The 17,297-nt window shown below is 47.2% G+C and overlaps 1 protein-coding gene across 1 annotated transcript in view; it reads left to right on the top strand.

The window, feature by feature from the left end:
* ABCA4 (ATP binding cassette subfamily A member 4) overlaps window positions 1–17,297 on the top strand; it is a 130,519-nt gene that overhangs the window by 20,077 nt on the left and 93,145 nt on the right. The window contains exons 6-7 of the mRNA XM_059375441.1: window positions 2,343–2,470; window positions 6,652–6,849. Of these exons, the coding sequence (XP_059231424.1) occupies window positions 2,343–2,470; window positions 6,652–6,849 (326 nt within the window). The remainder of the gene's footprint in view (window positions 1–2,342; window positions 2,471–6,651; window positions 6,850–17,297) is intronic.

Raw genomic sequence — 17,297 nt, 5'->3', positions numbered from 1 at the left:
GACACCTTCTTCCCACGAGCCCCACACGTTCTCCTGGCTTCTCTCCCACCCCAACCCTCAGGTCCCCTCGGCTCCGCAGGCCTCAGCAGCCCCCTCCCCCAACCTCTTCCCAGGGAAGCGAACAAGAAGAACCACATTTTAAACAAAATTTATTTTTCTTTCCTCAGGCCCCCAGTTCACATTTCTCCCTCGGGAGTCTAGTGGAACTTCTGTCTGGTATCAGCCACCTCTTACATCTTGGGCCCCACACTCTCACTACAGGGTGACCCCCACCCCTCTCTGCAGAACCACCATGCTCCTGCCCCTTCCCCCATAGAGCCACAGCAGCCCAGTCACCTGGGTGAGGCAGAGGGAATGGCTTCCCTCCCCAGCAAGATATTCTTAGGCAAGGTCAGGCGAGTGAGTTAAAGAATAACGAATTGACAAACAGTCAAATGGGTTGCCGACTCTCAGGTCACAACCACAAGTATTTATTGGGTGCCTCCTGACATTCCACAGGTGTTCGTCGAGACCCTGATTCCACGTCAGGCTCTCATGCTTCGTGTCAGAGCGAGGTGTCCTCAAGGGCTTACCTCTGTGCGCCCAGCATTGCTAGCATGATGAGGGATAAAATGAAGGCAGGGTCCTTAGCCCCCTCCTCTCCAGAGACTCGTGTGTGTGTGTGTGTGTGTGTGTGTGTGTGTGTCCAGGGAGCCCCTTGAGGCCAGTGTAGGACATAATGCTGACTATGAAGAAGTGATTGTGAGAAAGAAGAATGACCGAGCTGGGGTCCAGCAGAAGGAAGAAAGGAAGCTGGGTTTGGAAGATGACAAGACTTATGTTATCAGAAAAAGGGGAAAGCAAGAATAAAATAGAGCAGCCCCTTTCAGACCCCCTCCTGCTCCTGGGATCCCTCCTATATTCTGGTTTCCCAGGGGCCTTTGGGCTTTCCCCATGGGAAAGGTGGTAACACTGCCTGGTAACACAACTCCCCAGAGTCTGTCGTGAAGCGGAGACTCAGGTCTTATTGTCCCTGCCCTAGCTACATGGGCAGGTCCCTGGCTTGACCCATCCCCTTTGAGGAGGAAATGAGCAGCAACCTCCATCTGGACCAGGCCCTTCAGGGAAGCACACAACCCGAAGACAGAAGGGAAGGCTGTCAAGTGCTCAGGGGAGTAGGCAGGCCTCTTGGCTGCCTGGTGAAGGGAGAATTTGGGGGAGAGAAGATGGGGTGCTGGGGTATTAGGAGCAGGAAGGAGCAGGAGCACTGGATAATTAGAGTTAGACAAAGGAGAACTAAGAGGTAAGTAGTCAGCCAGGCTCCTGGGGAAGTTGGGATGTACACATGGGCACTTTCATGAAACCCAGATGTTTTCCCTTAATGTTGAAATGATTTCCTAAACATCTATGAAGGGGGCCCATGTTTTCAGGCCTGGGAGGCCACTTCACAGTCCTTAGCCCAAGTCACCCTCACAATATCCCTGTGAGGTGTGCAAAGTACAGACACAAAGCATTCAATCACTTGCCACGGGGTCACCTTAACAGCTAGGAGTCCTTTATGCCTCCTTATAAAAAATTTCTGCTTTTAGTACGTCCCGAGGAAAGCCAGGGAGAATGTAACTGGGGCTGATCAAGGCACAAAATTATAAGTCCAGGCAATAGACCATCTCCTCTTTCCCTCCTAAAGCTTTTCTTGCCCCAAACAGGCCCCTTTCTCCTAGTCTATGTCAATACCCCAAGCTTAGAGTCTTAGCTGAGATGACAGAAATGCCAGGAAGAGCCCTCTAACCCATGACAACACAGTGTGGACACAGCATGTAAGTCCTCTCATTCCACATTAGGCTTTTTCAGCCTTAACACTAATGATATTTTGGACCAGATGGTTCTTTGTTTTGTAGTGGGGAGGGAGTTATTCTGTCCACTGTGAATGTATTACCAGCATCCCTGGCCTCTACCTCGTAGCACCTCCCCAGTTGCTGCACCCAAAAATGTCTTCAGACATTGCCAAATATTCCCAGGGGAGACAAAATTACCCCACTGTACTTCCTCACCCCCATCTGGTTGAGAGTCGCTGTTCTAGACCAATTCTACAACACAGCTGATGACCTCTCCCCTGTCCTGAGCTAACTTCTTCCACTTTTTGTGCCCCCTCACTAAGTTTTGCCTGGCTGCATCATCAGTAAACGCCGTGACTGTGTTGGTGACAGCCTAGGGGCAGGTGTCCTGACCTCCAAGCTGCCTTGGAACCCAAGAACAGAACCTTCTGCTGAAAGCTGATTAGAAATGCTTCCAACATGTTCTACATGTTCTCCCTTTTTTGACTTATTCCCCATTTGACACCCTGTTCTTTCATTCATATACAGGAAGAGGGATACGAATTCGGGATGTCCTAAAAGATGAAGAAACACTGACACTATTTCTCACGAGAAACATTGGCCTGTCTGACTCAGTTGTCTACCTTCTGGTCAACTCCCAAGTTCGTCCAGAACAGGTAGGTGGAGATCACTGGCCCCTGGAGGGGAGGGGTGAGCCCTGAGCCTGAGAAGAAACAGGGGAGACCTTGCATTATTTTCCCTTCTTGTTTCATGTTCAAAATCCATGATTTGTTCCAAATATTCAGAAAAATACTGGGGGGGGGGGGCGGTCAGTTGAAATAACGAGCCTTCCTGGCATAGGATTATGAAGCAACCCATCCTGGCAGCACTTCAAACAACTCAGATTTGTATAACTGGAAAGAACCTCGGAGAACACGTGGCTCAGAATCCTCTTAGAACTGAGGAAACTGAGGTTTACTCACGTATTCATCAAATATTCAGGGACATCCTAGGTACTAACATACAGTGTGAACAACATAGGCAAACCCTTCACTCTGGGAGCTTATAGTCCTGCGGGGACAGCAGGTGATCCTCAAATAAGCAAAGAAACATATGGAGCATTTCCGGGTCAAGATAGGTGCTGAGAGGAAAATCTGGCAGAGCTGGGTGTTGGGGAGGGTCTAGGAGGCGTGGGATGGAGGCAGTCTGAAATGAGATGGTCAGGGAAGGCCTTCCTGCTGAGATGGTATCTGAACCCACCTGCCTAAGCAGAAGGCAGCGCTGGGAAGCGCTGGGAGAAGAGAGTTCTCGGGTGAGAAATGGGCTGCGCATGCGCAGTGTGTGAGTGCATGGAGCTGATCTTCCCCTGGCTACAGACCTCTGATTGCCTGCACGTTTTCTTCTCAGTGCCAGGCAAGCTCCTTCTTCTGTCCCCACTGCACTCTCTGACCCATGCTCCTCAAAATCTGTCTCATGCATTTCATAATCTCCTATATGTATTCAGGGTGTTTTTAAAACCCCTAATACATGACTTTCCCCATCTGTGGGAGTTCTGGGCCTCAGGGGCTCCTGCCCAGCCTCCTGGGCATGCAGGTTTCTGGCTTGATGAACAAAGTGAGAATGCAAGATAAGCAGGGGCCCAATAGAGCAGACACCCCTCCCGCCTCTCCTGGCCAGGTCTGCACCTCCTCCAGACTCCAGGGGAGACTGAGACATAAACAAAGAATTTCAGGGCCTGTGTCAGTACTGAGATAAAAGTCTGCACCCAGAGGAGGGAGGGGGTACCCCAGACGCCTGGGCAGGGCTGGCTCTGTCCAAAGGGGTTTTCGGGCTGGTCCCCTGCAGCGTGGTGAAGAAACCCATACCTGCTTTTCTGGCTTCTTAGACTGTGAGGTTTCCCCTGAAACCACATGAGGGGAACTGAGGGTCAGCCCTGAGACAATGTGTCAGAGCCTTTGGAGAGCAGGGCCTGCACTGCCCAGGCCCTTGAACTCAGACCTGGCTGCCCTGCTCCACTCTCCCTCCCACTCCCACCTGGGTGGGGGCAGGGCAGGGGACTGGTGGGCCAGCATCCACAGCTCATTCTCCGCTTTGCTTTCTCTTAGCTCATAAAACTCAAGTCCTGGAAATGCCTGTGATGACTTCCAGTTGGTAATAAAAGGGAGATGAGATAAGGGCAGGAATTTAGGGGAAATTTCTTTCCAGCTCCTCACTGACAGGACATTTGGGTCTCAGTTGCTGTGCTGTTGGCATCAGAGCTGAGCCTTTCATGTGGGGGGAAGGGGCCAGTGTCACTGGATTTTGCTATTGTGTAGGGTTGCTCCCTCTGATTAGCTGGTGCTTCCCTGATTAGCAAATGTCAGAGCTTAAGAGGAAGCACAGAGCTCCTGCTGCTGGAAGAGGTTGGTCCTGTTGTCCCAGCTCCTCTGGGCCCTATGCCCTCCCTGCTTCTCAGCATGGTCGCCAGCTGCACCTGCTTCCCCATCTCTGTCTCGGGCCTCCATCCAGTTGTGCCACTCCTTACCAGCACCGTCCACCACCGTTTTCCTCCACGATGGAGGGGGCTCACCGTTATCAAGCCCGGCAGTTAGCCATTTCCATAGTGGTTTCCACTGTTAGCCACAGTAGCTGAGGAACTGAATTTTAAATATTATTTAATGTTGATTAAACTTAAATAGCCACATGGCGCTTACAGCTCTCTGCTTAGTCTCAGCAAACATGGGATTTTGTTCTTCATCAGGACTGCGTGCCTCTCCGGGGTCCTCTCTGCCTGGTACCGGAGATCCCCCTCTCCCCATCTAGGAAATTGTTAGATGATGAGAGTGGAATTGTTGTTTGGCTCATCACTCACTCCACCCCCCAAGCCCAGCCTCGAAACTCCTGGACTTGCTTCAAGGCCCAGCTCAAGTGTTGCCTCCCTGGTGAAATCATTCATAAACCCTCCCTTCTTTGTTTTGCCCACTCCCACTTCCCTACTCAGCAAAGAGCTAACGGGTAGTGATGAAGCACAAGCTCTGGGTTCAAATCTCAGCAAGGCCATGCAGTTAACTGTGTGACCTCGAGCAAGTTAAACAACCACTCTGTGCCTCTGTGTCCTCATTTATAAACTGGGAACAGCAAAAGTGCCTATGATTGTTATGAGGGTCAAAAATAATTAATATATGTAAAGCACAAAAACGGTGCCTGGCACACAGGAAACACTGAAAAACACTGGCTGTTCTTAACACTCCCTCTTCTGTGCTCTGGTTTCACTACGTTCAATTTAGCACTTACCACTCTTTAAATGCCTGCATGTCCAGCCAGCCGGTAAGCAGCTTGGAGAGCAGAAAACTCACCTTATTCTCTGTATCCCCCGTAACTGTTCTAGTCCTTGCAGAAAGGGACTCAGTGAATAGGCATTGAATGAATGAGTCACTTTGTGAAAGAAGGAGCTGGGACCTTCATGATGTTCCAGCTTTCCCACTAGCCTGCTGTGTAATTTCTCCTCCATCACTTTTCTCCCCTAGAATATTCGAGGTTTGGACAAAGTGAGCTCATTGATTCCCTCCACCTCAGAATGTTTTAGACGCCAAGATTAGGGTTGGGGCTGTGAAGCAATGTGTGGCCAAAACAGGAAAGCTCTGTTGGAACGTGAGCTTGGTTACAGTCCCCTGAGATTGATGGAGTCCACACCAACCCACTGTCAGCCGTGACCTCATTTAGTGGGAGGTAGGGTTGGGGTCATCGGATCACCCTGAGAACTGTGTCATCAGAAGCCCTGGGGAGACTATAGAGGCCAGGGAAGGCCATGAACCTGTTCATGGTACTTGGGGGTTGGGAGTCCAAGACTCTAGGAGGCCAGTTACTATACTAGGTGGCCAAGGATCTCTAGCTAGGGTTGTGGCCTTCTTGGTCTCTGAGGCCATCATAGGGACTGTGATTCAGTCCAAGGGTGATTGTCCTTGAGCTCCATAGGAGCTAGAGGTTGCGCTAGCCAGCAGTTGGGTGTGACCCAATAAATACAGGATACCCACTTTGGTTTTCATTTCAGATAAATGAATAATTTTTAGCATAAATATATCTAATTTGGACCCTATTTGGGACATACCTGTACTAAAAGCTGTTCACTGTTTATCTGAAATTTAGATTTAACTGGGTATCCAGGATTTTTATTGGTTAAATCTGTTGAGAAAGGAGAATGGGGGCTGGTCATTTGCCATCACTTTAAATCCATTCTAGCCACTACCTGTCCTTAGCTTCAGGGGAAAAGGTCCTGTTGGTACCTTAGCATTATGCTAAGAAAGAAGGCTCATATATTAAGTGGCTTTCTGATGAAATGAGGCTTGGGAGTGTGTTAATTTGCTGTGACTGCTGCAAGAAACCACCACAAACTTAGTGGCTTCAAACAACACAAATGTATTCTCTATGGTTCTGGAGATCGGAAGTCTGAAAGTCCAGGTGCTGGCAGAGTTTCATTTCTTCCTGGGAGATCCAGAGGGAAATCCATTTCCAGTTTCCAGAGACTCTCCAGGCTCTTTCATCTTCAAGTCCCACAGTGGCCAATCAAGTCTTTCTCATGTCACATTACTTTGACATTTTTTTCTTCTTACTTCCTCTTCCACCAGCTTTAAAACAAATAAAATAAAACAAAACAAAACAAAAACCCTTGTGATCACATTGGGCCCACCTAGATAATCCAAAATAACCTCTTTATTTTCAAGTTGGCTGATTCGAACCCTCAATTTCATCTACAATCTGAATTCCCCTCCAACATAAATAATGCTTTCACAGCATCTATGGGTAAGGACGTGGCCATCTTTGGGGTAGCTGGGATTCTCCCACCCAGGGAGTTTTCCAGTGTTGCTTCTCCTCCCTGCAGTTTGCTCACGGAGTCCCAGACCTGATGCTGAAGGACATCGCCTGCAGTGAGACTCTCCTGAGACGCTTCATAATCTTTAGCCAGCGCCATGGGGCACAGACAGTGCGTGACGCCATGTGCTCCCTCTCCCAGGGCACCCTGCAGTGGGTGGAAGACACTCTGTATGCCAACGTGGACTTCTTCAAGCTCTTCCGTGTGGTAAGGGAGGCATTTAGCTGCTGACCCCTTGGAAGGTGATTCTTGGGTGCAGGGCGATCTGGTGGCAGGTCATCGGGGACTCGTGAATTGACGGTCAGGAGGGCATGAGCCTGTTGTTCAAGACAGTTCTTGAGGAAGCTCCAGGCTCCAAAGACCCAAAGAATCTTTACCGATATTATTTTTAGAGCAGCAGCCCAGGCACCCAGGAGTCACTTTAGGTTCACCATTAGTTATGCAGTTGTGGCAGGTCTGAGTCCTTCCCAGTGTGGGATAAATCCTCTCTACCACCTCTAGCGGTGTGGAAAGGAGGAGTCCTGATTTGACTGCCTGTCCTACTATTTTCTAAGACAGTTGACCTTTGCTGGCCCCATCGCTCATCTATGTAACAAATACAATACTTTATAGAATGGCAGGAAAGGATACATGAAAAAAAAATAGATGCAATCATTAAATAAATTTCAATACATCAGAGCGTCACACTCTGGGTCTGGTCTTGACCACAGAGGTTGCTGTTTCCGGGTAGAAAAAAATAACAGAAAATTCCATAGTTTCAACCCCGTGTTCTAGAACTGCATCCTAGATACACTTCTTGGGACCTGATAATACTTCCTCTTTTGCTAGAAGGATGAGAAGGAATTATAAAAAGGAGGTGAACAATAGCAGTTCTTACGCTTCGAGTGTATGAGCATCACGAGAGAAGCTGGTAAAAGATGCAAATTGCAAATTGCCATCTCTGGAGACTGATTCAGAAGGTCTGGGCTGGGCCCGGCATCTGCCCTGTTAACCTTAGGTGGTTCCAATGGAGGTCATTGTAGGCCATGTTTTCAGAAACACTCAAAACTAAAATTCTTCAGAGAAAATGACATGTAAAAATATACATATTGTTTCTATAATTATAAAATGTTTCTAGGATCCAATTTTTTTTCTTGTGCCATTTTAATTTCTGAAACTGTTATAGGGTATGCCAATCATGAGAACTTGGTTCAGGAATTTGTGTTTTGCCGTTTTATGGTTGCTCTCTCAAGTCCCAGAAAACCCACTCTCAGCTCATCTTAAAAAGAAAGTTGAAGGCTTTTAAAAACAACAACAAAAATAAAACAAGACCCCTCAGTTTCTGGCAGAGTCCACACTTGATTCCCTTCAAAACGTGACTTGCCTTTGGAACATTCCTCCACAACGTTCCCAGTTCATCAGGGTGGGTCTCCAGCATGGCAAGAGGGGTTAGTACTTACCTAAGCCATCACCCGTGAGAGCCCAGGACCCCCGATGCAGGGAGAATAAAAAGGCCTGTGGTTCAAACGTCTCTGTCTAAAATTCCAAAAGGAAGTCAATTTTATACGTACTGCTTGGTTTGTTTTCAGAATCATAAGTGTGAGTAAGGTAATAAAGGTCCTTTATGCTGGGCTGCTGAACAGCAGCAAAGCCAAGGACCAGTACCTGTGTTTGCAGAGGTGTTAATGTCCCTGGGCACCCAGGGTCGTGCAATCCCCTGGGCAATAGAAAAAAGGCAGAGTTATGCATCTCTTTTTAAAGTGCCTCAGCGGCTGGTGCCAGAAAATGTAGCCTTGGAGTATAGCCGGCCATACCGGGAGAACAGTTCTGGCTGTAGCAGGATCAAGGGAGACCTGGGTAAAACTTTCCATGAGGGGCTGGAACCAAGCTCAGATCACTGGCTTCAAAATGCTTATCACAGAAGAAAGACCAGAAAATCTTTCCTTCTACAATTGCTAGAGTTCAGGAATCAGAGTACTTCGGCCGGTGGCCCTTACTGACCTGAGACACAGCCCATGTGCTTACTCACTGTTCGTGAGTGCATGCCTTCAAACCTGACCCAGGTACCTTCAAGGGGCCAGGCACTGTGCTGAGGTTGAGGCTCCAACCATGACCCTACCACCTTCACTGAACTCTTAGCTTGAGAAAAGCAAAAAGGCCATGTCATAGCAGTTGGTGTTAGAAACACCAAACACCGATAACGTTTAGGTGCTGGAGCAGTGGTTCCCAGCCTGGCTGCACACGGAACCACCTAAAGAGCTTTTAAAAACTACCAATGCCTGTCCCCCAACCTCAGAGATTTTGATTCCATGGGCCTTTAGTGTTGTTGTTGGTTTTTTTTTTAAGATTTTATTTATTTATCTGACAGACAGAGATCACAAGTAGGCAGAGAGGCAGGCAGAGAGAGAGGAGGAAGCTGGCTTCCTGCTGAGCAGAGAGCCCGATGTGGGGCTCGATCCCAGGACCCTGGGATCAAGACCTGAGCAGAAGGCAGAGGCTTAACCCACTGAGCCACCCAGGCACCCTGCTTTTAGCGTTTTTAAAAGTTTCCCAGATCATTCTAATGTCCAGCCGGGTTGGATTCACTGACCTAGAACATAGGAGTTTGGTTCCCAGGTTGAGAATCACTGATCTAGAACATAGGAGGTTGATTTACAGTCTTGTATATCGAGCAAAATAATAATATCCCAAATGCCACCAAGACCTCAAAGCACTTTCATTTGATCACCCATGAGACCAAGGTGCTGTGGACCCATCCTCCCTGCCATTCTCTTAACAAAGGTAGTGTGTAGCCCCAGAGATAGCCTGGAAGGGAAAAACCAGCAGGACTACTGCTACCTACCCTCTTTTTGCTCCCGCTCATCTCTGTGGGGAAAGACCAGACCAAGACAGAATCCATGGAGCACAAGCAAAGAAGACGGCCACCCTTTCCGGTGCCCTTGAAATGTGCTTCTTCATTTGACAAGTGGACAGAGTGGCTAAACATTTTTTTTTTAATAAAAATTACTAATAAGGAAACCCAAGAGAAACTGCAGGCATGAAGACAGGATTTTTGCTTTTATCACTCCTGTACCCATCTTATCCGCATTTTCAGAACAACCCTGAGGCACACAGAAAGGCTCACGGAAGATCCTCAGACCCTGGGAGAGGGACATTGAGAGGGACATCGGGGAAGCAGCGGCAGCTTAGAGGCCAGGGGCGGGGGCCTCTCTGGACTAGACTGTTATTGCAGCTGGTTGGCGGGCAGCCACGCTTAGCTCCAGTACCGCGGAATGCGGTGCCTTCTGTTCTCCTGGACTGTTTGTTTCTCATATGCATGTATACCAGTGTGCAAATAAGGTTTTATTAAATGCCAAGGCAGTGCTCATTAACAAAGAGGGGCCATGTCAGTAAGCTGGGGTGATGGCCCTGGGTCCCCTTGTGGAAGGAGCTGGGTCCCAGGTGGGTGGGAGTGCAACCTCCAGACCTGGCCCTCGGAGCTTAGGGGATCCCAGAGGAGGGTTTGGCTGTTAACACCACCTGGGGCCAGCTGTGTTTTCCCTCGGACCCATGGAGATCAGAAGCCAGTGTTCTCATCCTCAAATAATCCCAGCACAGTCCCCGTGGCCTCACTCCACCCCACCCGTCCCCATACATACACTCGCGCACACCCAACGCGCGTGCCTGCTGGGGCACGCGCACAGGCACACAGGCGCGCACGCGCACTGGCTGCGGGGGTGGAGTGGGGGGCGCGGGGGTATCTAGGTGGGCTGTCAGGTGCTCTGCTGTTTCTCTGAGGAGCTGTAGGCACTCTTGGTCGGCGTGGCTGAGCTTGCCTCCACCTGTGGTCCCCTCGGACTTGACGCCCCCAGCTGGAAAACCGGCAGCGCCCCCCCCACCCCACCCCCACCCCGGTATCGGTATCATGTATCATGCCAGCCAACACTACCTGAAACATTTCACACCTCGTAAAAATGGTATGTCAGTTTCGGGTGAGGGGTTGGGACGCTTCCCATCTGATTTGGCCCAGGGCACGAAGGCCCCTCCCCCTCCCCCTCTTCCCTCTGCGGTCCTTCCTGTTTTCTCTCTGACTCTGGAGCACAGCTTTGAAATCTTGCTGAGAAGCAAATCTGTCCCTTCTGCTCTGAATGTTTATTTGTGGAAGTTCGGCAGGGGAACGGAGGCTGTGCCAAGACCTGCCACACTGCTGGGAAATCTGAGTTTCCCTCCCTTCCCCCTTCTCAGTGGATGTTGATAGAGGAAATTTGGCCTCACCGGCATTTTGGCCCCCCGTGTCCCCCCTTCGCTTCCAGTGTGGCATGATTCAGTTTTCTTTACTTGCCCTCAACCACTGTTCTGTGGCAGTTTTTACTTTTCGGATTTCATTTCATCTGTGTCTCTTTGACGGTAGGGTGGCTGAACATTGATTTGGGAGGGGCCACAGGACCCAGTCTTGGGGGTGCTGACTACATGTGACTTTCAATGTCCTGCTTTGTTCTTGGCTCTGCTCCCTAAATTGCGGAATAAATGTGGGTGGACTGCTTGCTGCCCAGGGTGAGCTGGCCATGGGTTCTCTTCTCCGGGATCTTTCATTGCAGTTTGTTAAATTCAACTGAACCATTTCAATTTTCGGACAATATTGCCGTGTCATAATTCTCTGGAAAAGCCCCACATCTCCAGGAATTTATAATGAGGTCCCATTAATGGCTTAACCTCATGATCTCCTCTCTCTTCTGATTCTGAATCTTTGGGTTGTCAACTTTCTCCCACTTCTGTGTGAGGGTTTTGAAAGGGAAGAAGGAAAGGAGTGATACCCAGTGCCAGCAGTGTGAGGTGAGGGGTGGTGGTGGGGGCAGCAGGGCTGTTGAGTGGAAAATAAAATTAAGTCAGAAGATAGGTTTTTTGGGACTCCTGTGTGGCTCAGTGGGTTGGGGCCTCTGCCTTCGGCTCAGGTCATGATCTGAATGGAGCCTGCTTCCTCCTCTCTCTCTGCCTGCCTCTCTGCCTACTTGTGATCTCTGTCTGTCAAATAAGTAAAATCTTTTTAAAAAAATAGGTTTTTTGGTTTTTTTGAAAATTATGAAGCCCACAACAAGTATATTTGATATAGAGCATTAGTATTTATTCTGCTTATATCTATGAAACTTTGTGTCTGTTTTAATCAAAATCTTCCTTGTGCAAATGAATTTCAGTAAAGAAGAAATAAAAAGGAAATAGGAAAGAGAAATATTAATATACATTAAATGGGCCTTAGGCATGTGGGCCTGATTGTCATTGGCCTGCTTTGATCTCTTCTGGGCTCCAGACACACAGGAGGCCACAGCTTATTTCATGATAGATTAGGTGTTGTTTTTATGAATTTAAAAAGAAAAAATATGGAGAAGCAAAATGAAAATGACTTCAGACACAAAAAGACCCCTGTGAAGGCTGCTGTTTCCATAATGGTTCCTGGGTCTTGGCCTTTATTTAGCTGATAAAAGGTTGACAACCAATGTTCTGTGGATGGGGTTCTCTCCAGCGTAAACTGGTTTTGAGAAGGATTTCGTCTCTGATAGTTGGTCAGAACAGTACTTCTTCACCTTTTTATGAATTAGGATTACCTTTGAGAATCTGATAACAGCTCTAAACCTTTTCTCTAAAGAAATATAAGTTCACACAAACAAACAAAGTATAGGGGCTCATGGAGCCTCTGAAGCCAGGCCCCAGCTAAGAACTTTTGTATTAAAATCTCTTTCCCGCCTACCATTAATATATGCTCTTTCCTAAAGTGCCTCGCTCAGGATAGCCACAGATTCTCCCTTAACTCCACTTATGAAGTAATCAGCTTCTCCCTGTGAGCATGGGACCCCAAGGTGAGAGGACCAGCTGGGCAGCCTGCTGGAGCATACAGAAACCTGGTGGTCAGGACACTGGGTTCTGGCTCTGGGTTGGCCTCTAACATGCTGTCATTTAAGTGACCCTTGCTTACTTGCTTTACTTGCTACACTCCCCTTCTGTAAAATCAAGTTAGCAAGAGCTACGCTACCTATCTCAGAAGATGATAGCAGAAATTCACATTAGAGAAGAGATGGAAAAGCACTTGGAAACAAAAAGCATTTTTGCTTTTACCAAAGCAAGAATGCAGCCGCTTGGCAGAGGCCCCATTGTTCCCTTGTCATTGCTACACTCCCGGAAATGTTCTTCTCAAACACTTAGGTGGGATGTTCTTCTTTCTCAGACCTCTCAGACTAGCAGGAGTTCTGTCTCATGCATTGACCTTTTGGCTGCCCCTAGATTCCAAACGCTGTTCTGCTTTCATCAACCACAAATATCAAGACTGAAGTCACAGCAGAGAAAAAAAAGGCCTAGTTTCTTTTGAGCCAAAGAAAGTCCCATCACTTGTCTGTTCACATACTCCAGAGCCCACCCTCTCATCCAGATGCTCTGTCCCCTTCAGTCCTGGGAGATGACATGTCTCTGTGACCTCTCCTGGTAGAGACAGTTTGGCATTTCCCCCAATCCAAGTGATTTAGTCTGAATTCTCCATTCATGACGCATTTCCTGGTACTAAGGGTGTCCCCTCCTGGTTGCCCCCTCACCACTGAAGCCTGGCTTCCTCTCTTTTCATCTGATGCTTAACAACTGTCAGGGTGCAACAAACATACTTCAAATCCACATTCTCCTAGTTGCCTAGCAACAACTTCCCTCCTGGATAAATCTGGATTTCCTGTAGCAGTGGCCTAGGACTGAACACAGCAAGCCTGTACTGCCTGTCCACAGCGTCGTCTAATTTTCAACTTGGTTTGGGTGCTTTTAAGACAGTAGTTCATCCTTCCATCAGCTCCCAACGGCCATGTCATCCATGTACACACACTTTTAACCAAAAGCTACCCATTTATCCTTGTGTTAGGTACATCCTCAACTTAGAAATAATACTGTTTACTGGATGGTCTTTTTGAATCAGAGAAAGTAAAACACAACAATTTCAACTCACAAAACATTCTTTTGTGTGCTGGCAGAATGGCATATGTTTGATTAATCTATTGGGTCTAGAGCATCATCAAATATTGCTCAAACAAGATTTTTTTTTTTTTGTAGCTAACATGCTTCATTCTGCCCTAAGTAAAAAACATTACATAGTCTCATAGGAGAGATATATTTCTTGTTCCTTGAGAACCCAAACGGAGATCTAGTGTAGTCAGAATCTTCTTGATTGCCAGCTATAGCCTTCAGTCCATTTCTTTGAGTATAGATCAAGGCCCAGGAATTGCCCTGCCCCCAAAGGCCAACCATGGCTGATGGGAAATGATAGAGACACACCCTTTCCATGGCCTTATTTAGATATCCAGTGTTTCTTCAGAGGCCTAATCAGACCTTGAAATTGGGTTGACAGGGCTCAGTCCAGTTGTGATATGGAAGGGTTACTTGTTATTCAGGAAATCAAGAGAATTTATTGACATAGGAAGCACTGGTGTGTGTGTGTGTGTGTGTGTGTGTGTGTGTGTGTGAGAGAGAGAGAGAGAGAGAGAGAAAGAGAGAGAGAGATGATACTTGCCATTTTCGTCTATGACCTTTTTTCCAGAAATGTTTTTGCATTTCCATTCAAATAAACTTAGAGCTTCTTCTGGTTCTTTTGGCAGGAACAACCCATGTGAATTTGAATAGATAATGGGGGAAGGAACTAACGGAAGAGGAGAGCCCTGGGAAAGTTATTTTATAATTTATGGCAACATCTGTCAGATGGTTGGTGGCCAGATGTATATGGAAGGGTCCCTAGGCAGGCCAGGCACTGTTCTGAGATGTAAGTGGTAACAGAGATGTGAATCCAAGACCCTCATCACTTACTATCTCCACCAGAAAAAGCCAGGAAAAGAATCGCAACTACGGTACCAAGCACATGGCTATAGAGACATACCTCATGGGACCTAAAACCTCAATAGGCTCTGTCTTTTTCCTACAGGATTTTAGTTTAAGTTACTCATTAATTAATATAACATACTTACTGAGCATCTACTTTGTACCATGCCCTGAAGACATAAAACAAAATAAAACCTATCTTTATGCTTATTGAGTGGAAAGACAGAAAGTCATAGCAAACCAATACAAAAGTGATAAGTGGATGCACTGAGAATTCTAGTAGGGGCTAGGAGGAGGAAGGCAAGGAAGAGCATGGAGTGAGGGAAGGAAGGCTTTCTGGAGAAGCTGAGGTAGTTTCGGATGAGTTGACTCTGGCCTCTGGGGGTGGTGATGAGGATGAAGTGGAATGGGGTGAGTTGGCGGTTTTATTTATTTGGCTCTAAAGTAATGGGTGTAGTAGCTTTGCAGAGGCCTACAAGAATGTTTGAGACCTGAAAATTTTAAAAATTATGGCTCTGAAATACAAAGAAAATCTTTAAAACTGAAATCAATAAACATTGCATTGAATGTTTTAGGAAGGTAATATTGTTCAACTTTATTGTTAAATTTAGTGTTCATAAAATTTGAAATTCAAAAAACCAGTTTATCGTTCAGGTTTTCCCACTTTGCAAACATTCCTAAGTGTTTACAGTGATTGCGGAGAAATCAGATCATTCATTAAATGAGTTACTCAAAGCCAAATAATTTCAAAAGCAAAATTAGAAGCCCTTAAAAATACACAGAAACCTATCTATATTGATATGTAGATATAAGTATTTATAGATATGACAGAGACACGGGTGCTTTTCAGTGTGTTGAATCTGATGCAGGGCAGAGTTTTAAGACCAGCATGTGCCTACAGGCTATGGAGGTAAAGGAAAGGAGCTGGAGAGAAGATGCCCACCTAGTCAGAACACAGTCACGGATCATTTCCAGCTCAACGCCATGTGAGGAAAACAGACAACAAACTCACAAAGAAAGGGAAGTAATTAAAAGCAATTGGAGCCAGTGACTAACTGACGTCCAATCTCTCTGGACACATGAATGTGACATGCCTTTATTTTCCATGCTCTGAGTTTCTAATGCCTCTTAGGTCCCTTCCCATTATGTAGGATCTGGTGATTTTTTTCTCTGCACAGCTCTTGGGACTCCAGTCCTTATTCCAGCTTCCTCCAGTTTTTCAGATACCCCTTGGCTCCCCTCTTTGCAGAAAGGGGGCTCATCCTGCCCCACACCCAGATCCAGGATCAGTTCCTAGGTCTCCAGGCTGGGGATTGTGCCAAGGGGATAGGGATGGGGAAGAATCAGTGATGACTTTCAGACTTTTAGCTTTGGTGACAGGGGAGAAGGTGATGCCACAGCGGGAGAGGGTGCACAGGACAGAAACTAGTTTGGGAAAGGTGACATGATCAGTTTAGGGTGAGTTGGACCAGGCAAAGGTCCAGCTGACACAGGGGGTTAGAGGTAGATTTAGAAGTCACCAAAAAGGTAGCAGATTAAGTGATAAAGGGATTGAGACTATCCAGGGAGAGTATGCAGAGTGAGAGGAGCAAGGCCACGGAGCCCCTCAGGAACCTCAGCGCTGAAGGAGAAGGTGGAGACAGAAGCTGAGAAGGATCAGAGCAAACCAGACAAGAGCAGAGTCACTGACATGAAGGGGTGGGAAGGACATAATCAAAAGTGTTGAGAGCAGAGAGATCTGAAAAGACAAGCACCAAAAGCATCCATTAGACTTAAAAACTAGGAGGAAACTGGGAATTTCACTAGAATGCTAAAGTGTCTCCATTGAGCTGTGAGTGTGGAAGACAGGGATTTTGGTGAGAAACTGAAGTCACTGCACATGGACTGCTCTTCCAAGAAGTGTGGGAATAAAGGGTGGAGGAAGGCAGCTAGACTGCAGCTGCAGGGAATAAGGCATCAGGAGTCATTCTTTTTTTCACATGGGAGAATCTTGAGCACATATATGTGATAACAGTGAAGGGAAAGCTGAAGATACACCGGTGAGACTCTTGAAGGTTAACTTCATAAAGGGAGAACTTTGTTTTCATCATTGCTATGTCCCCCAGCCACTGGCACACAGCGGACAATCTGTACATATTTGTCAAATGTTAATTATGTCATTTAGAAACTATAATTGGCTACAACAGAATGCTGAAAAAGAGTGACTTTCCTATTCCTCCCAAAGCCAAGTCCTGTGGTGGGTCATTCAGGAGTGGTGTGGAGGCTCCACAGATTTTCTCAAGAACCCAGGCTCCTCTTCTTTTCCATCACCCGTCCCTAGCACGTGGTTGGTATCTGGTGATCCTGAGATGTCTGCTCTACCTCCTCCAGCACATCAATGTTCCCGGCAGGCAGAGGGTCCTCCTTTAATAGGCCTTCCCCCAAATCCCCAGTGTGTGACTTCTCCTGATATCTTATTAGTCAGGATTTTGTCATGTTACCATCCCGTGTACAATGGAGGCAGAGAAATGTCATTTTTTAGTCAGGCATTATCACCATTAACAAAATTAGATAGGCATACGTATTAGGAAATGTAGAAGGAAGTCCAGCCTGATGGAAGAGAAGCAACAGAAAAGGTTAGAGGTGAAACCATGTATGCCCAGTGCTGGTACTGACCTTCTCTTCTGGAGGCAGTAGGGAGCCATGTCAGATCTTTGAGCAGGAGAGATGACATGGTTAGATTGGTCTGTTAGGTAACTCAGGCTACAGTGTGGGGAGTGCATTGGAACGGAGAAATCTAGAGACAAGGAGCCAGCAAGAATGGTATTCTGATGAAAATGTTCTGGGAGAGAGGCAAGGAGAGCATGAGCAAAAGCAGTCCT

Source organism: Mustela nigripes, chromosome 14 (assembly GCF_022355385.1).
Source record: "Mustela nigripes isolate SB6536 chromosome 14, MUSNIG.SB6536, whole genome shotgun sequence".
Taxonomy (NCBI): domain Eukaryota; kingdom Metazoa; phylum Chordata; class Mammalia; order Carnivora; family Mustelidae; genus Mustela; species Mustela nigripes.
This window is presented reverse-complemented; position numbering and strand designations above follow the sequence as displayed.